General features: G+C 51.0%; 1 protein-coding gene across 2 annotated transcripts in view; it reads left to right on the forward strand.

The window, feature by feature from the left end:
* The window catches only part of NSF (N-ethylmaleimide sensitive factor, vesicle fusing ATPase), an 82,022-nt gene that overhangs the window by 16,155 nt on the left and 45,484 nt on the right, over nucleotides 1–20,383 (forward strand). For both annotated transcript variants that reach the window (XM_040087128.2, XM_040087127.2), the window contains exons 3-8: nucleotides 4,791–4,890; nucleotides 7,982–8,021; nucleotides 12,352–12,518; nucleotides 13,756–13,863; nucleotides 14,447–14,522; nucleotides 18,810–18,965. In XM_040087128.2, coding sequence (XP_039943062.1) covers nucleotides 4,791–4,890; nucleotides 7,982–8,021; nucleotides 12,352–12,518; nucleotides 13,756–13,863; nucleotides 14,447–14,522; nucleotides 18,810–18,965 — 647 coding nt within the window. The remainder of the gene's footprint in view (nucleotides 1–4,790; nucleotides 4,891–7,981; nucleotides 8,022–12,351; nucleotides 12,519–13,755; nucleotides 13,864–14,446; nucleotides 14,523–18,809; nucleotides 18,966–20,383) is intronic.

Genomic DNA, 20,383 nt, shown 5'->3' on the forward strand with positions numbered 1-20,383 from the left:
TTGGAAGCTGCCTGCTCCTGCTGCCTTTGAGAAGAAACATGGTTCTTCCTGTGCCTTATGCAGATTTTTCTCACAGAACCTGTCAGGATTTGACCTTTCCTAGTATTTTCTTTCAGAAAGCCGATCTTTTTTTTTGTCATTTTTTCCTCTTTGTTTTTTTCTTCCTGGCATCTGTTTGTCTGTTATCAAGTTCTGCTGTCTTTCTGCTTTGCTGGAGATGTTTTTGGTGAATGGAATGCTCCAGCATAGTATCAAATCTTTCTGGATTCTTCTCTCTGGTATTTTTACCAAGTATTGTCATTTTCTTGCATTTTGGGTTTTTGAAGTGAAGCCCACCAGTGATGGAGCTTGTTTCTTCCTGCAGAGATGCTGAGTCTCTGCATGTTGAAGTCACTGTTGCATGCACTGCTCAGGCCCCATTTGGGGCTTTAAAAAGCTTCAATTTTGGGTCTTTTCCCGTGTCATGAGCTGCTTCCAGTCAGGTGTTAGTAGCCCTCAGGTGCATTTTATGGTGAAATATTTCAGAATTGTAGCTGGAACTGGTTTGTTGCCTTTGAGCGTGTTTCTCTCATACTCTGCAGTGTCACAGCTTCCTTTCCAGCTGTTGTGTGTCGATACCAATTTGGATTACTCAGGGTGATACTGTGCTGGAAAACTCCTGCTTTCAGTGCTGGCCTCCTGTGTTGTACCAGTGCTCAGTTTGAAATGAGCTGTCTGTGGAGCCCTGTTCCTTCCAGAGAGGATCACTGGTGTCCCTGCTGCTGGTGCTCTCCCTAATCATGGAATAACCCGATGGTTTGGGCCGCAAGGGGACCTTGAAGACCATCCAGTCCCACCCCTGCCATGGCAGGGACACCTTCCACTATCCCAGGTGGCTCCAAGCCTCATCCCAGCCTGGCCTTGGGCACTGCCAGGGATCCAGGGGCAGCCACAGCTGCTCTGGGCACCCTGTGCCAGTGCAGCCTGTTCCTGGCTAATGCACCCTGATGGGATCTTACCCACATTTGCTGCAGGGATGTGTTGCTGGCTCCTGTTGAGCTCATTGTCCACCTGGTTCCAAGGGCTTCTTGGCCCCCAGGCTGCACTGGTGAAGGGGATTGTTCCCCCTGGGTGGAGGACTTTGCATTTTACCTTACTGAGCTTGATTGGGATCTGTCGAGGTCCCTCTGAGCAGCAGCACACCCACGTGTGTCCCCTGTGGGCTGGCTGAGGAGCTCTGTCCCTTCAGCTGCTCAGGAATGAAGGGGTTAAATAGTTTTGGCCCCATGTGGACTTCTGGGGTGACCTCCTGCCATGGGATTTGCACATCCCAGTGACCTGCAGCAGGATTTGCACATTCCAGTGACCTCCTGCAGCGGGATTTGCACATCCCAGTGACCTGCAGCAGGATTTGCACATCCCAGTGACCTCCTGCAGCAGGATTTGCACATCCCAGTGACCTCCTGCAGCGGGATTTGCACATCCCAGTGACCTCCTGCAGCGGGATTTGCACATCCCAGTGATCTCCTGCCATGGGATTTGCACATCCCAGTGACCTCCTGCAGCGGGATTTGCACATCCCAGTGACCTCCTGCCATGGGATTTGCACATCCCAGTGACCTCCTGCAGCGGGATTTGCAGATCCCAGTGACCTCCTGCAGCGGGATTTGCACATCCCAGTGACCTCCTGCAGCAGGATTTGCAGATCCCAGTGACCTCCTGCAGCGGGATTTGCACATCCCAGTGATCTCCTGCCATGGGATTTGCACATCCCAGTGACCTCCTGCAGCAGGATTTGCACATCCCAGTGACCTCCTGCAGCGGGATTTGCAGATCCCAGTGACCTCCTGCAGCGGGATTTGCACATCCCAGTGACCTCCTGCAGCAGGATTTGCACATCCCAGTGACCTCCTGCAGCAGGATTTGCAGATCCCAGTGACCTCCTGCAGCGGGATTTGCACATCCCAGTGACCTCCTGCCATGGGATTTGCACATCCCAGTGACCTCCTGCAGCAGGATTTGCACATCCCAGTGACCTCCTGCAGCGGGATTTGCAGATCCCAGTGACCTCCTGCAGCAGGATTTGCACATCCCAGTGACCTCCTGCAGCGGGATTTGCACATCCCAGTGACCTCCTGCCATGGGATTTGCACATCCCAGTGACCTCCTGCAGTTGATGCTGTTGGCCTCAGCCCCAAGTGCAGCAGTTCAGCCTCCAGCCCCCCTCCCTGCCCAGTCGGTATTGCAGCAGTGTCTGAGGGTGCTTGTGCCAAGCAGTGTGGAAAAATTGCTAATGCTGGGATAAACCCAGCTCTCCCTTCAGCCCCAGAGCTCACCATTTCATAGGAGAAGGCTGTTGTGCTGGTGAGGATGGATTTTCCTTTGTAAATCCACATTGACCACTCCTAAATCCATGTTCAGAGTGACTCCCAGTCACTTTCTTGTGCTTTAATATGTTTGGCTTCCTGGATTAGTTGCTCCATCCCTTCCCTGGGGAGTAAGGTGAGGCTGACCAGCCTGGAATTCCTTGGATCCTCCTAGCTGAAGGCAGGAGTGACATCTGCTGTCTTCCAGCCTTCATAAATCTTCCCTGGCTGCCGTGCTGCAGCAATAAATGCCTTGTTCTCTTGTGTACATTTGGATGGAGCTTCCCCACCTACACCAGGTTCCTGGATTTACGCCTGGGGCAGGAGGAGGAGGCAAGGGAAGGGTGTCCTGGCAGCTGATGGGTGATCTTGGGTCAGAGCCAGTGAGGACTCAGCTCAGTGTCTGCCTGAGCTGGGAGCTCTGTTGTCACTTTGGTGTGTTGAGAATTCTTCTGACCCTGCCAGGCCACCAAGTGCCAGCAGTGCCTGGGAGGGGTTTGCAGGTGACAGCTGGCCCTGGCTCCTGGTTTGTGCTGCCCTGGCTCCCGGTTTGTGCTGCCCTGGCTCCCAGTTTGGGCTGCCCTGGCTCCTGGTTTGTGCTGCCCTGGCTCCTGGTTTGTGCTGCCCTGGCTCCTGGTTTGGGCTGTGTTTCCTCTTGTCTCCAAGAGCCATATGTTCCTTCCTGTGGTGTGGCTGGAGCCGTTCTGCACACAGGATGGAGCCGGTGCAGATCCTCACTTGGATGGTGCTGGAGGGGCTGGGCTGTGCAAATGAAAGCATAGGGAGCATCTGTGCATGGAAAACACCAACAGGGAGGGAGGAGGGCCAGGAGTGCAGGCCTTGGCTGCCAGCACGGCTCATCCTGCTCTTCATGACCGTGCGGTTGGTGAGGGATAAAATGCCATGGAGCTGGTGCCTTGTGCGCCCCAAGGGTGCTCACAGTGCCGGCAGCTGTGAGAGGAAGGTGAGGTGAACCCTGATTCCACCCTGATTTGGGTGCCCTGCTGCCAGAGCACACAAATCCCAGCCTGCTTTGGCTTTGCTTTCTCTAGCCAGCAAGCTGTGTGCCTATCACATGATAAGGGCGATCAGGCATAGTCTGAGGAGAGCTAGCAGCAGCTTTTGAGTATCTCTGCTGCTGACAGCTTCAGTTCTCAGTGTGAGAGACAGGCACATGCCATGGCTGCGGCTGTGTCTGCTCCTGACTGCTTGTGTTGCTCTGGTTTTAAAACTGTTCTGTGATGGAATCATAGAATCATTGAGGAAAGGCCTCCCAGCCCATCGAGTCTGATCTGTGCCCAATCCCCACCTTGTCACCCAGCCCAGAGCACTGAGTGCCACGTCCAGGCATTCCTTGGGCACCTCCAGGGACTCCAAACCGCCCTGGGCAGCCCTTTCCGTGATGTTCTTCCTGATGTTCAATCCCTGGCACATCTTGAGGCCATTTCCTCTCATCCTGTCCCTTGTTCCCTGGGAGCAGAGGCCAATCCTGGCTGCCCCCTCCTGTCAGGGAGTTCTGGAGAGTGAGAAGGTCCAGGCTGAGCCCCCCCCAGCTCCCTCAGCCACTCCTGGTGCTCCAGACCCTTCCCCATCTCCATTCCCTTCCCTGGACACGCTCCAGCCCCTCAATGTCTTCCTTGCAGTGAGGAGCCAGAAGTGACCCGAGCGCTCGAGGTGTGGCCTCAGCGGTGCCCGGCGCAGGGGCCAGTCCCTGCCCTGGGCCTGCTGGCCACACTAGTTCTGGTACAGGCCAGGTTCCTTTTTGCCCACCTGGGCACACCTCAGCTCCTGTTCAACTGCTGGGATAAATCAGCACCCTCAGGTCCTTTCTCACAGGGCCGCTTGCCAACACTGCTGCTGCTTTTCCAGCCACACAGATGCTGTCTGAGTTCAAGATCGGTTGGTCACTCGTGCCAGGAGGAGCAGCCCCAGGGCTTGTGTGATTTTACTTTTTGTACAGAAATTCCTCCCATTTTTTTTCCTCCTATCAGACTTCTAAACAATACACTCGGATCCCTGTGCAGGCTTTGCATCTGCTTCTTGTTGGCATCACAGCTGGGGATAGAGCTTGTGTGGGGGTAAAATATCCACGCTTTGGTGTTAATGCTTGAGATGTGAAACCGGTGTTGGTTTTTAGCTGTGGCAGCCTTGGTGTTTGTGGTCGTGGTTTGGTCCTCTCTCATTTGTACAGTGCAATCCTGAAGTAAAGGGCTACTGGGGAGATGTAAATGGTGATTTTTGGTGCAAAATCTTGCGGTTGGGCTTTGAGATGGCATTGTACCAGTGAGGGTGGTGGGCTCTGTCCCCCTGCTGCGTGTCTGCATCGGGCTGTGGCTCCAATGCTTTTGGTTTTCCTGTGTTTTCCAGAGATAAGCTGGGTGTTTCTTTGGAGCTCTCACAGCGCTGTGAGCGATACAAAAAGTAAAATACTGATCTCTTTTCCAGACATGTTGTGGTGAAGACCTCTCCCAACCACAAATACATCTTCACGCTGAGAACTCACCCCTCGGTTGTCCCTGGCAGCATCGCCTTCAGCTTGCCCCAGGTATGGGATGGTTGGACTTTCTGCTCTGCTACAGAACAAGCAAAATCTCTCCTGGGATCAGGATTGAAGATAAGTTCTCTGATTGGAATAAATGTATGCTGCAGATTGGATTTCTGCCAGCAGAAGTTGAAGGAGACTTTCACTGTGACTGAAGTCGCTGTGTTTATATTGCCTAGATGTATTTTTAGTGCGTGGTGGGATAAAGATACTGGAAAAGGTGTAATTTAACCTAAAAATCCACCAGAAAGAAACTATTTGAAAAAGAACAGCCTAAGCAATATCTGCCCTTCCTTGTGAATCTTTATTGTTCCCTGTTTTCCCTTGACTTTAAAGGATTTCTCTGCTGTGTTTTTCATTTTTAAGACCTGCTGGAAGTTTTATTGACTACATTCAGTCATTGTTAGTATTTTCAGATGGAAAGTGCGATGAAATGCATAAAAAAAGCCCCAAACCCCTTTGTCTCCTCTTTCTTAATTAAGTCATCATCTGATGTTAAATGATGGTTAGAATAATAATGAGTATAATTAATTTCTGAATTGAAAAATGAAGCTTGTAGCTTTTACTGCTCACCCAGAGCCTCATCCCATGAACCTGTAGCAATCATTATTTCTGACTGGGTGCTTTCATATCTCCCTGCCACTGACTGCTCCAAAGCCCAAACACAGCAGACTTTTTTCCTCAGCACACCTTGGCACAAGCCCCCAGATGACATTTTGCCTTTTGGTGTGCTGCTGGATCTGTCTCTGTCTGTATGAGGAGGGGGATGTTACATTCACCAGTGTGTGGCTGTGGTTTGTGATGCCCAAAGTGCCCAGCAGTGCCCAGCAGGAGATGTTTGAGTTGTTGAAGTCGCTGCGCTCAGGTCTAGGGTTGGTTTTTGTGTGTTGCAGTTGTTGTTGTGGAGCCAGGGGTGAGGCCTGGTGCTCCCCTTGGAGAAGGGGCAGTGCAGGGAGTGTTGCAGCTTCTGGGAGGTGAATGCTTGGTTTCTAGGGTTATGGAGCTGTTTGAGTTGGGAGGGACCGTTAAAGGCTCTCTGAACAGGGACATGTCCCACGAGACCAGTTCATTTACAGCCCTTGTCCAATATGACCTTGAATGTTCCCTGGCACCTCTCTGGGCAGCCCGGGCCAAGGTTTTACCATTTTCATCATATGAAATTTCTGAATTCACTCTCTCTTAGTTTAAAACCATTTCTCCTTTTTGTTTTGCTGCAGTCCCTACTAAAAAGTCTGTCCCCTTAAAAAGATTTAAAGATTTAAAGAAAAAAAGATTTAAGGGGACACTTAAGTGTTGACACTTTAAGTATGGAAAGGCCACAGTGGGATCCCTCCAGGCTGAAGAACCCCCATTCCCTCAGCCTGTCCCATGGCAGAGCTGTTTCAGCCCTCTGAGCATTGGGACATTCCTGATAGTGGGTTTTAATTCCCAGTGTTTCCCAGAGCCTTGGATAGTTGCAGGCAGTCTCACACCAGCTGTGTTTACTGTGGCTGTTCAGGGAGGTGCTGAACAGCTCCGTGCTCTGAGGCCCCCACAACATCTGTTGTACATTCACTGTTCATGTGGAGCTCTTGATCCCCTTTATTCTGTGGTGATCTTGACTCTTTAAACTGAAAGCTGTGACAGGTTTTGTATCCTGAGAGCCTGAAACACGAACTGCTGCACAGTGCTGACAAACCTTTGGCAGAAACCGGCCAGGTCAGCGTGGGGATGGAGCTGTATCTCCTGCCACAGAGAGGATCCTGACAAATCTTCCCCCAGAGGTGCTGGCACTGCCCAGGCTCCCCAGGGAATGCCCAGCCCGAGGCTGCCAGAGCTCCAGGAGCTCCCAGGGGTGCCCAGGGTGGGATTTGGGGTGTCTGTGCAGGGCCAGGGGTGGGACTGGCTGATCCTTGGGGTTCCCTTCCAGCTCAGGATATTCTGTGAATATTGGAGAGGGTTTAAAGGGGGAAATGTTCACTTTGTGAGCGAAGTCACTGTGTTCATTCTCCCGGACAAAAAGGCAAATCCAAATGACCATAAACTGCAGCTTTTGAGATGTGATCTCCCCGGAGCTGTTTGTGATGACACCTACACGTGTCTGTGACTGCTGTCTCTATTTGATATCTGAGGGGCTGTGAACACACTGCAGCCATTCTGTAACACAGCAGCAGCCACTGGGAAAACTCCTTTTTTACAATCATCAAGCCAGAACTGCTGGAATTGTAAAGGTTATAGATTTTTTTTTTTTTTTTTTTTTTTGTGTCACATAATTCGTGAACCATTTCCCACTTCTGCAGTTCCGTGCAGCACAAATCTTTCTAAAGGAATTCCCAAGGGACCTAAAGGATTTGAACAGTTTCATTCTTACTGGTTCTCTTGCTTCGGGTACTGTTGTACCTTTAGAGCACGTTAGAACAAGCTTTTAAAATGCCCATGGAGTGTTTAACAGCCATTCTGGCACCTGTGGAGTGCTCAGAACCTGGGCTTTGGTGGGAAATGAGCAGAAGCACAAAAAGCCCTGTCTACCACCACAATTTCTGCCTCCAGGATGGTGGGGAGACCGGTAACCTGAAGGAGGTTGGACAGAACAACCTTCTGAGGTCAAAAGATAGAATTATTTGCAGAGATTTTTCAATGTTTTTGACTTATTTCCTATTAATTTGGGAGTCTTTGGGATGTTCTATTTTGCCCTTTTTTTTCTGCTCCTGAAGGTTCTCCTGGGGATCCCGTTCCTCTGGGTGAGGGGGCTGCCTTTGAGAGGGCAGTTTGTTCTGAGGGACAGAGGGGCAGATGTTTGTTCTGAGGGACAGATGTTCTGCAGGACAGGTGTTTATTGTGAGGGACAGATGTTCTGCAGGACAGGTGTTTATTGTGAGGGACAGATGTTCTGCAGGACAGGTGTTTGTTCTGGGGGACAGATGTTCTGCAGGACAGATGTTTGTTCTGAGGGACAGATGTTCTGCAGGACAGGTGTTTATTGTGAGGGACAGATGTTTGTTCTGAGGGACAGATGTTTGTTCTGAGGGACAGATGTTCTGCAGGACAGGTGTTTGTTCTGAGGGACAGATGTTCTGCAGGACAGGTGTTCTGACGTTTGTCTCTTGTTTTACAGAGGAAATGGGCCGGCCTTTCCATCGGACAGGAGATCGATGGTGAGTCAGTCAGCAGAGCGATTGGGACGTGTTTACAAAGCTGAATTCATGTTTCCATCCTCAAGGGAAACTGAATTGGGAGCTCTCAGAGCTCCAGTCCCTCTGCAGGTGATGTGAGCCCCTCGTTAGGGAAGGAGCTGCTCTCCTCTCTGCAGCTGTTCTGCATTCAATGTTTTCCAGACTGCGGGGACTGTTCTGGCACTTTCTCCAGGCACCTGCTGGTGTCTCAGCCTGGCTCTGTGTGGGACATCAGTGTCCACATGCAGATGTGAGCACTGAGCATGTCCTGGATAGCCTGTTCTGGGTCTCTGGGGGACACTCCCACTAACAGAGGACAGCTCTTGTCCTTGGGGAATTCCTTGGCAGCAGCATTGGAATGAATGGGGATGTTTTAGTGCCATGAGCAGCAGTGTGCTCTGCAGCACTGATGTTTGCACCAGTAACTGACCAGAATGTTCTGCAGCAAGGTGAAGGGCCGAGGTGGATTTCTATTCCTATTTCAAGTCTTCCTCGAGCCTTCCAAGCCTTGGTGAATATTTGGAGGAGACCATTTAGCTCTTTAGTCCCTTTGTGCTCTCTGCCACTATTCCCTGTGCTTTGGATCACTGTCAGGTGTAGGTGCAGCTCTTGGACCTGTCTGTAGCTGCTGGAATGCTGACCAGACTCCTGGCAGCAGCTTCTGGCAGGAGAGTCTGGGTGCTCTTTGCTGCAGCAGGTCCAGGTAATGGATCCCATTTGTCCTTTGGACCATCAGGAGTCAGCTCTGTGCTGTCCCTTGCTGGCATCCTGCTCTCTGCACTGCGGCACACTGCTCAGGCCACTGCTTTGCCTCTGGAGTAGCTCCCAGTGCTCCCAGGGAATTCCCTCCTTTGGGGCTGTCCAGAGCTGGTGGCTGCATCCTGTGTGAGGATGAGGGGGGCTGAGCCTAGGAGTGGTGTGGCTGTGGGGTGCTCCTGGGGGTGCTCCCTCCTGGCTGTTTGTTTTCCCGGCTCCTGTGGCCTCAGCAGCTCCATGAGCACGGATCAGCACCCTGAGGTGTTTGTAGGCTGGAGTGGGTGTCTCTGCCTCTCTGGATGTCTCACAGACCTTGCTTGAAAGCCAGGATTTTAACCTGGAAAAGGAGGCTGGGAGAGACCTTTCTGCTCCATACAGTGACCTGGAAGGAGCTTGGCACCTTCCCCTGGGGAAAGAGGGACAAGATGAAAGGAAACAGCCTCAGGTTGTGCCAGAGGAGGTGTAGGTTGGATATTAGGGAAAATTTCTTCACAGAATGTGTTGTAAAGACTTGGAACACGCTGCCCAGGGCAGTGGTGGAGTCACCATCCCTGGAAATGTTTGAAGATCTGGTGGATGTGGCACTTGAGGACATGCTTTAGAGGTGACCATGATGCTGGTGCTGGGTTGATGGTTGGACTTGCTGATCTTGGAGACCTTTTTGAACCTTGGTGATTCTGTTAATCTGTGATTTTTTTGCCAGCTGGTCTTGTTTTAACTGAGGAAGGACCTATAACAAGGGAAGACTCATGAATTAATTTGTTTCTCACCCTTGTTTGGCTGCTGAACATGTGCCAACTCACAGATCAGTGCTTTTCAGTACTCGGGTCTTTTGGGGAAAGGAGCACAGATACTCTGTGTGATCAGCTCCTAGAGCAGTTTGTGACTGTCCTTGTCCTGGGCTTTGCTGTAAACCTTCCAGCTACGTGGGAGCCTGTGGTAACAAAAATAATGCAGTGATTCTGTGCGGAGTGACTAAATGTCATCTGACTCCGTGCTGGGTGGAAGGGATTTGTAAAGGCATTCTGCAGGTGGGGAGAAGTGTTCACAAACCCAGTGATTTCCCAGGGCTCGTGCTTTGTCCTGGTTCCCTGAGAATGTGGAAGCTGTGTTCTAAATGTCAGTGTAAATGCAGCCCACAGCTCTGTGGAGCAGTGATGTGAGTCCTGCTGAGCCCCTGATGATGCAGTGAGGGTTTTCCAGGTGAGTGGTTTTCCTGGTGGGAAGGCAGAGTGCCCTGAGTGGATGTGTCAGCTCCCCTGTTCCCAGCAGAGGTGCCCAGCTGCAGCCAGGATGCGCTGTCTCAGGTGCCTTCCTCTCAGTTTTTTTGTCCCGAGATTCAGGTGGTTTTAGAGTCTTTTTGCCTTTTGCAAAGCCCTGAGCCGGACACAACAAAGAGACGGAGTCTTCAGGCTCTGATTTTCAACGTTGCCCGCTTTGTTTATTGTTTCTTATCTTACAATTCTCCCAGTGCCCAGCTGAGATCTGTGCAGCTGCTTGGGCATCTGATGACTCCTCCCCACTGGGCTGTCGCTGTCTTTTATCCTAATTGTTACGTGTTCTTTATTTATCATTATTTGCCAATACCTATCAGTTATACTAAACAGGTCATCCCTACTTTGACCCAAACTCCTTAAACCACTTTGTGCCACCGTCACTGCAGAAAATGGAGTGAGGGAAGAAGAAAGAAGAAGCAGGAGACAGCACCCCAAATCCTCCATCTTGCTCCCATTCACTTCAATGCTAAAAACCCAAACCTACTGTTTTCTCACCCTGTGATAAGCTAAACTCCAATCTTTCACACTCTTGTGGCTTGCAATCCTTCCCGCAGTGCAGGAAGCCTTTCCCATGGACTGGGATCAAAGCCAAGGTCCCTCTGGGCTCTGTGCCAGGGTCCCAGACCCCCCTGCCCAGGTCCCAGACCCCAATGCCCAGGTCCCAGACCCCTCTGCCCAGGTCTCTGACCTTCCAGGGGAACCAAAGCAATGCCCTGGACTCCAACACCTTCCCACCCCAGGGAGGCCCCTGCTGCTTGCCCAGCCTGTCTCTGGGATGTTCCAGGCTCTTGGAGCTGGTGCAGTACTCTGCTGAGTGAGCTGCACCCCCAGCACTCAGCCCTGGATCTAAGAGCTGCTCGTGTGCAGCTGACACCCCAGGGCTGTGATGTGACCAAACCCAGGGACTGATGTTCCAGAAGCTTTTACTTGACAAAGCCATGAGGTTCAGCAAGAAGAAGGAAACTGCTCAGAGGGGACGTGTAAGGTGAGGGGAGCTCCTGGTGTTTGCTTGCAGGACCAAAGGGATAACCCTGCTGCCAAATCCCTTTTGAAAGAACTCAGTGCAGTAGATCAGGAAACAGTGTGGTGTTTTCATCTTTATCCCTGTTTCCTGGAAGATCTGTCTTTGGCAGCCCATCCCAGCAGCGATGTTTGGTGTGTGTGCTGTGTCCTCTGCTAACACCTTCAGGCAGAGACAGGCTCTCCTTGTTCCCTTCACGTGAACAAGTCCTGGAGCAGCCCGTGCTGGAGGCTTCCTTTGCCATCGCACCTCAGCATCTGCAGGTTTGTTCTGGAGCCATTCTGCTGCCAAGGGCTGGGCAGGAAATCACAGATGGAGTGAAGCTTTCCCACAGTCCCCTTCTCCTGCTGCATCCTTAGCCACGACTGCTGTAGCGGGGGAGACTTTGTTCTCCAGATTCAAGGCAAACCTTCAATGTTCCTCAGTCTTCTGGAGAATCCCTGGCTTCTGCTGCAGCCTGGTTCCTGGATTGCTGGTCCTGCCCGTGGCTCACCCATGCTGAGCAGTGTCCCTGGAGCTGTGGGTTGTGCTGCTCTTTCTTTTCCATCCTCTTTCCCTCTTTCCACCCTGAGTGACCTCTTGCTTCCCACGTGCTGTACCTGTGACTGTGCAGTGCCTTCCCTGCCCCTTGGCTTTCTCTTCAGGTGATTCTGCATCACTGAAGGAAACCTGGAAATGTCAGGATGGGCCCAAGGGCACCTCTGGGGAAGGGGCTGTTTCCTCAGTGTCAGGGATGAAGGACTGATGATGATGTGCCTTGTTCTGGGCTGACACGTTGCATTGCTGCATTTGAACGTGCAGTAATTCACTTTCTGCTGCCTCATCTGAAGAAAAGCTCAGCAACCTGTTGCCACAGAAAACCAGTGGCAGCCTCTTGTCACTGCCTTTGGGCAAGACTACTCTTAAAGCTGCTTTTGGGCTTCCTGGAGATGTGTCCAAACCCTTGAGTGGAGACAGAGCCATGTGGGACCATAGCATGTTTGGATTTGCTTTCATTGTCCTCATCCCCCAAAGCCTGTGTGGTGTTTCAGCTGGTTTAAAGGTTTATGAAGAGTTTTTAGAGCAGTGAAAATTTTGCTGTATTTTTGACCTTGTAGTTGAACGTGGATTAAGAGATATAAGGCTCTCTATCAGCAATAATATATTCAGTTTTCCCAAGTGAAATTCTCAGGGGAAGGATGTGTGTTGGCGAACGTGTTTAACGCGCTGGAGGGACCTTGCTGTCCCTGAATGTGCTGTCTCTTGGGTTTTCCCACAGTTTCCTTGTACACTTTCGACAAGACCAAGCAGTGCATCGGCACCATGACCATCGAGATCGACTTCCTGCAGAAGAAGAGCATCGACTCCAACCCCTACGACACGGACAGGATGGCTGCAGAGTTCATCCAGCAGTTCAACAGCCAGGCCTTCTCCGTGGGCCAGCAGGTGGGCTGTGCTCTGCGCCTCTGGGGCTGCCCTGGGCTAGAACACCACCTGCAGGCTTGCCAGGGGCCACCCGAGGGTGCCAAGAGCTCTGCAAAGGCTGGCTGAGGGGCAGGAGTTGTTCCTTGTGTGAGGGATGTCTTTATGAAAAGTAAAACCATTGTGATTTTCGCTGAGAGCACGGGCAGAGGGGTTTAGGATCTGCCCTGTCCTAAATCTGTGAGGAAAATCCCGGGGCTGGGGAGAGCTTGGGTCTCTCTGTGTTGGATGTGAGCGTGGCAACTCCTGGAACCTTTTGTCTCCTTCTCTATAAGGTCAAGACGAACACCAGGTTTATTTCTTTCTCAGTGACACCTCCCAAGTGCAGTGTGTTTTATTGTTCTGGAAGTGTCCAAGGCCAGGTTGGCCAGGGCTTGGAGCAGCCTGGTGCGGTGGGAGGTGTCCCTGCCCGTGGCAGGGGTGGAACTGCACGAGCTCTAGGGTCCTTTCCAGCCTGAACTGTTCTGGGATTCCATGATTTATTGCTGCTCTGTGGATTTAAGCAGTGAAACAGGGGTGAAATATTTCCCTTGGAAAGCTGATGTCCCTGTAACTGAGCCTGCAGAAGTCTGCAGCAGATGGGCCTCAGCCCTGTGTGAAAGCCTCTGCTTTGCCTTGCTCTCAAAACAGGTCAAGGTTGGTCTCTCACACTATTTACACCTTGGAGGATCTGAATCTTAAGCCAGTTGGAAATACAAACTCAAGGAAAGGAATTGTGCAGACCCAGCCTGGTTCTCTGTGGGATGGACCCGACTTCTCGTTGCATTCATTCTGTCTCTCATTAGCACTGTTCCTGAAGTGTCCTTGTCAAGCTGAAATGCAAAAGATCTGAAAGTTTTGAACTAAATTGTTCTCCATGACTAGCACCAATTATTGAAGTGAGAGGAAAATGTCATCAGATGACATGGAACATTGAGCTGGGGAGAAGTGAGGGGGGAAATAGATGATTTTCTTGGAAGGAGAATTTTTCTTTGAGTTTCTCCAGCTGACTTCATGTTCTGCAACTTTAGGTCTGTTACTCTTACACTGGGGCAGGGAAAAGCACATGGTCAGCACTCCAGAGCTTTACAGGGAAAAACCCCAGGGGAGTTGCTGGGTGCTTCATTTTGTCTTCAGGCCTCTTTTCCTTCAAATTTTAGTAGAAGCTCGTCAGAATCCTTGTTAACTTTTTTTTAATGAGATTTGTTTTCTCTTTCCACAGCTGGTGTTCAGCTTTAATGACAAGCTTTTTGGGCTCTTGGTGAAGGACATGGAAGCCATGGACCCCAGCATTCTCAAAGGGGAGTCAGGAGCAAGCAAAAAGCAGAAGGTGGGCTCCCAGCACCTCCTGTCCGTTCCTTGGGGGCTGCAGGTCCTGACCAGGTCACGCTTCCAGGAGCGCTTTAGGTGACCTGGCTTTGGAGAGGTCACACATCTGGCACATCTGGCTGTGTCACACAGGCAAAGAGCATCGTGTGCAGTCCCCACTAAGCTACAGAGCTGGGGAGGATGCAAGGAACAGCCTTTTGATTTTTAAGTACTAATTCATGGAAACAGCCTCTCTTGAGCTTTTTGTCTTCCAGATACGTCCAGTTTTGATTTTTCGTTCTGTAGAAGGAACGTGATTTTATTTTCTCCTTTACTTGCTAGATCTGGCTGAAATAAAATAGTTGGGTTTGAGCTAAACCAGTAGCTTTTAAAAGCCAGGTTGTTGCCCCTGGTGAGCTTCTCCATTCAGTGGTGTTTGGTTTGGAGAAGGGGTTGGTGTTTTTCATTCTTCCCAGTGATGTTTGAAGTGGAGCTTTTGCAGCTTTTTGCTGCCTTCTGAGATGTGCTTGGAGATGCCAAAGGAGCGATCTGAAGCTGAGTCTAATGGTAATTAATGTGATTATTTCATTCCCTTCCCTTTGCAGATCGAGGTTGGTTTGGTTTTTGGAAACAGTCAAGTTGCCTTTGAGAAAGCTGAGAACTCCTCTCTCAATCTGATTGGTGAGTTCCTGCACCCAGACAGAGAAATAATGCTCGAGATCTGCTGCTTTTCAGGCCTGGGAGACTTCATTGCCTCAGGGTTGTTTTTTGTCTTCACTCTTAGGCTTAGATTAGCAAGGCCAAATGGACCAGTGGATCCAGCAGACAGCAGCTGTTTGAAATATTTCAGCTCTTTAAACATCAGAGAATGATGTTTTCAGGGACAGTGACAAGCCAGCAGCTCTCCCACGAGATATAATTAAAAAAGAAGGGATTAGGAAATTGAGAACTTTTTAAAATGTGTGGTCAAAATGTCCAAGTCCTGCTCTTTGGAAAGCCATGGGAGCTGCAGAGGAGCACTGGGAGCACTGTGTGTAACTGCTTCCACGAGTTTATTCACACAGCTGGGAGCTGTGGTTTCAAGAGACGCTTTCTAAAACCTCAACACAACAAATCCCTGCGTACAGTATCACACCTGGCCATCAAAGCAATTGGGGAATAATTGGTGTGTCCTCCAGACATTCCTTTGGAAAGAAACTGGTGTGGGTTGGGCTGGATCTGGAGTGCTCCCACAGAGCCTCCAGTTTGAGTGGTGGGACCTGGGCCTGCAGTGGGCAGTGAGACCCTTCCCTGCTGAGTGCCCTGAGTGCCCTGGGGCTGCCTGGGTGAATTCCTGGGGAGCAGGGACACCTGCCCTTCCTCTGGCTGTTCCTTGCTTATGAGGTGGGTACTCTTGCCAAGCTCCAGCTGTGGATCCCTCCCTTGCTGGTGCTGTGGCTCTGGCTGTGATTCGAGGCCAAGCAGACACTTTTATTTTCATTTTTTCTTGTTTTTCTCCCTTGTTTTGTTCCTCCCAGAATCTGTGAGCTGAGGACACTGCTCCCTTTGCTGCTGCTGTTCCACAGATCAGGAGTGGCAGGGGCAGGCTGCTGGCAGGGGGCTCAGGGAGACATGAGGTTTATTTTTGATTTTTGCAGTGGGCTTCAGAGCACAGCTCCGCTTGGCTGGAAGTGCTCAGTGCTGTGAGTGCTTGTTACCAATAAGTAATAATTGGAATAAACCATCTGAGGGTAGCAGCCACTTAGGAAAGGAGAATTCAGCTCCTCCAGCACTGCAGGAGCTTGTGGCAGGGGCTGAGGTGACTTTGTGTCCTGTAGCTGTTTCCCTGCCATGGTTCCTCCAGGAGTGGGAAGATGTGAGGCTGCTGTGTGACCACACCTTGCACCTCACCAGAGTTTTGATCTGAACACTCAGCCTGCGCTGAAACCCCAGCACAGCTCCCTAGGCTGAGTTGTAGATGGCTGTAATTAACCATCCTAACGAGGGTACAGCTGTTAATAGCACCAAACGAGATTTGCAGGGGCAGCGCGGTGAGTTCCCACCTGGGGCTGTGGCGTTGTGTTCAGTTTTCACTCTGCTGCCAGGACAGCTGGGGGCAGTGTGAAATAACCCAGCAAGCAGGGGGATTGTGCCTGCTTCATGTCCAGAGCCGTGTAATCACCTGGGGTCCCCCTCCTGGCACGTGTGGCTGGGAGGAGGGGTCCTGTGGGAGAGCTGCTGCGTGGGGAGCAGGGACCCTTCCCCAGGATTCTGTTTCATTGTCTGCAGACAAGACAAAAGAGCTTCTTGTGCCTCAATTTACTTCTGTCAAGTTGGTACTTCATTTAATCTCCTCATTGATCTGAGGCAGAGCTGCTTAATGTGCTTTGTTGGTCTCTGGGGAATTGTGAAGTTCTGAATAATTAAATTGTGAGAGAGGAGATGAAAGTGAAGTGAGTGTCGCTGAGCTCTGCCTTCAGTAAAGGGCCTGCATTATTTCAATAGAGAAGAATTGTAATATTTTTTTTAAAAGCCAATTCTGTTTGTTCTGTTTAGCATAAAATTGCGTTACGAAACCGGTGGGAGAGGTTTTAATCCAATCTGCAAGAATTTTACTGTGCTGAGGTGCAGCCAGAAGGGGGGAGTGTAGGCCAAGCTCTGTGGGAGCAGGAGCAGCCCTGGCTGAGGGGTCTGAGCTCAAAGCTGGAGCGCAGCACTGGGACAATAAACACAGGGGAATTGTGGATTGGTGCTCCCTGCAGGGCTGGAGGTGCTCGCTGTCCCTGACATGCTACCCAGAGGCACGTTCCTGTTTGTTTGTTTTGCTGCCCTTGGAATTGAAATATTGATTCCAGATGTGTTTTGACCAGGATTAAAGAGTCTGGCTGAGCTCACACACAGCTGCTGTTTGCTGTGCTTCCTGGACTCTCGGTGCTCATTCATTATCTGGCTGAACTTGAAGTTCCTCTTAGAGCAGCTCGTGGAACAGAGCAGCAAAATGCAGGCTTGCTTGCTAGGATGGGAGATTGGGCAGGAATTGTCCCCTGGCAGGGTGTTGAGGCCCTGGCACAGGGTGCCCAGAGCAGCTGTGGCTGCCCCTGGATCCCTGGCAGTGCCCAAGGCCAGGCTGGGACAGTGGGAGGTGTCCCTGCCATGGCAGGGGTGGCACTGGGTGGCCTTTGAGATCCCTTCCAACCCAAAGCCACCTGTGACTCTGTGATCTCTGTGATTCTGGGGTGGGAATGGGGAAAACCATTAAGGGCCAGCCCTTAGAGCACTGTGTAGTCTAAGGAAACATCCCTTTTCTGCAGTAGTTAAGGATAATTGGCAGTGTCTCTGCTTTTTCTCTGGGCTGTCAGATCTCTGTTTCCCTGGTAGCTGGGGATGCTGAAAGCCACGTGGAAGGTTGATCTGACTGATAAAAGAGTGCCAGCACTTGTTTATAGGCTCCTTTGAATAAACCTGAGGTTTGCCAGCGTCCTTCCAGGAGCATTTGTGCTTCCTGAGCACGCTGAGTGCTCCCAAGCTCCTCTGCAGAGGGAGTGAGGAGCTCTGTGAGGCTGTGGCACCGCAGCACCAGGGAAAGGAGGTGGTTAAAGGGCTGCAAACCCGTGCTCAGGGGTCTGGCTGCACCTGGAGTGCCTCTGGAAGAGGTTGTGGAACAATAAATGAACCGTGGTGGTTTGCCAGGACTGCCTTGGTTCTTCTGAGTTGTAAAGGAATTGTTTTGTGTGACTTTGCTGCAAATTGCTCCAGCATCTGGGGACTGAGTGTGGTGAGTGTGCTGTTCCTTTCCAAGGGATTCTGGAGAAGGTCTGGAGAGGTGCAGGTCTGTACAGAAAGATTCAACAGGGACTGTAATGAAGCATTAAATTAGAGGATACCTCTGTAGGGGTGATACACTGGGAAGGACCAGGCTGTCTTGTCTAAGGTGCCTCATGATCCTGCTGGAGTTCATGACAGGAATCAGCTCTGGCAGCAGGGCTGCTTGTCAAAGCTCCTCCAGCAAAGATCTTTGTCAAAGTTTCTTAAGAAAGCATCAAAACAGATCTGTGGGAGAGAAGGACCTTGCCTGAGTCGGTGAGTGATGAAAGGGAAGGAGGAAATAGCTGATGTCAGTGGAGTTCAGTGGGAATCTCTGCTGGGCCTTTGCTAATCACTGTAATTGTTGAATAAGCTGGGAAGAAGCTGGAGCAATGAGGTGCCCAGGCTGCCTCTGACTGAGCTCAGTGACTGAGGCAGGAAATGGCAGAGGAGATTGAATACAGAGAGCTGTAAATGATGTGTGGGAGGAAGAGCTCTCCTGATCTCCGTAAAGCTGATGGGCCCAGATCCCAGGCAGGATCCAGGGAATGCTGCACCCATCTCATGCAGTGTGAGCCCTGTTGTTAGGAGCTGTTAAACCTGGCTGCTAAGGCTGATCCCATATTGTTCTAGAGGGATATGAACAAAGCAGAGCATCCAGCATTCTGTACCTGTATTGAAAGTACAACCAAACTGCAGCACCTGCCCCTCAGAGGGTGTGGAGGCAGAGAGAAGACAGAGAGGAGCAGGGGCTCCAGTGTGGGGCTGCTGCTGCACAGGGAGGAGCAGGTGGGGACTGGAAAGGCACGACTGGGGAGGATGCAGGGCAAAGCTTTGCCATCCCAGGTGGCCTGGAAAAGGGTGGACGCTGGTTCTGGCAGCAGCCACGTGAGCTGGGTGCCGAGCTTAGGTGGGTCCTGGGTGAATTTGTGGCAGAGAAATCTTCTGTGGATTCTTCAATACACAGGAGCAGCACCTGGCTGGAGAGCCCCCTGGGCTGGGCAGTGGGCAGGCTGGGAATCATTGACCAGGCTGTGTCTCTGGTGTCCTGTCCTTGTGCCCTTGTCACAGTGTGTCCTCCTGGCCGACGTTTGAAATTGAGCACAGACTGTGGGATGGGGTCTGACCTGCAGAGCTCTTCTGTGTCTGTACCTCTGTGTTTGAAACCATTTCTTGGCTTTGCAGGTAAATCAAAGACCAAGGAGAACCGGCAGTCAATCATCAACCCCGACTGGAATTTTGAGAAAATGGGCATTGGAGGCCTGGATAAAGAATTCTCAGATATTTTCCGAAGAGCTTTTGCTTCACGAGTTTTCCCACCTGAAATTGTGGAGCAAATGGGTGAGTATAACCTGGAGAAGTGTGGCTGGGGCACAGGGTGCAGGCCTGCCCCTGGTGTGAGGGCTGGACACAGCTGACACCCTTGTGGTGCTGTACCACTGCAGTTTCTGAGCGATCCAACAGAGCCTCGGCCTCCCCCGCTGCTCCCAAATGTGTTTTGGGCTCCTGTTGTTTGGCTGGGGAAGGGAGACAACCCCAGCACAAACACTCAGCCCTGCACGTGGAATGACTGAGGCACCAGGCTGAACTGGATCCTGTTCTGCTGGAACTGAAACTGGGGCTCACAGCAGCCTGGTCTGGTGGAAGGAGGTTGGAATGAGGTGGGATTTAAGGTCTCTTCCCAACCCAAACCATTCCATGGTCTGTGAAACCCTCTCTCCTTGAGTGCTTCATTCATCCATAGCAGTGACACTGCTCCTGACTGCCTGGCCATGATCCGTCCTTACAGCTCAGAGGAAATTTTGTCTTAATGCTCCTGCCATGATCCCTTTTACATCCCACTTCTCCTGGCAGCTGCACCATGAGCCCTGTCCTCCCCAGGCTGAGCCCAGTGAACCCAGCATGGGGTGTGAGTTCTGGTCAGGTTTGAGCTGCTGGGAGGATGCACAGGCCGTGGCACGTCCTGGAGTCTGGGAAATAAAAGCAGATTCTAAATACAACTTCACTTTTTTGGGTCAAGGGAAGGAAAGGCAGTCCCAGTACTTGGTAAACATGTGCTGGCAGGCAGATAAATGGTGCAGGGTTTAATTTTTAGTAAGCAGTGTGCAGCTGCAGGTGTCTGGTTCTGTCACAGAACGTGGCTGGGGATGTTCTGGCTGCTCCTTGTTCTTGGAATATAATCTCTGTGGGTTCATATTTGAACTTGAAATCCATAGCTGTATAATTTCTGTGTATGTTTATGTTTTTGATCCACCTTCCCTCTCCCCACAAATGAAGCAATCGAGATTTTGATTACAAAACAGATTTCCAGCAGGAGATACATCCTGTTTTTGTGGGGGTGTGTGGAGCGTGTCTGCTTCCAGTGCCTGGGGAACTGATGCAAAGTAAACTTCCCTGGGATGTGCCTTCAGTCTTTTCTTGGGGGTTTGGACACGTATGGAGGAGCTATGGAGAAACCCCAAGGCTGGTCCAGCCTGTGCCGGATTCCCTCTCTTGGTTCTCGTGTGTTTTGTGCCTGTGAGCGAGATTCATCTTCTCTGCTTCTGCTTGAGAACATAAAGTGCTTAAATTTGTTAAATATTTAACTGCTCTGCTGAGAGAAGAAATAAGAGGAATGGTGCTGGCTGTGGAAAGAACAGCTTTTACCCAGAGGCACTGGTGTCTAGCTCAGCACTGTTGCTGACAGCCAGCCTCCTGTATTTGAAATATTTTTACCTTTTGAAGCAGCTATTGTGTGTATTCATGAATCTTCCCATGGA

This window comes from Hirundo rustica, chromosome 27 (assembly GCF_015227805.2).
Source record: "Hirundo rustica isolate bHirRus1 chromosome 27, bHirRus1.pri.v3, whole genome shotgun sequence".
Taxonomy (NCBI): domain Eukaryota; kingdom Metazoa; phylum Chordata; class Aves; order Passeriformes; family Hirundinidae; genus Hirundo; species Hirundo rustica.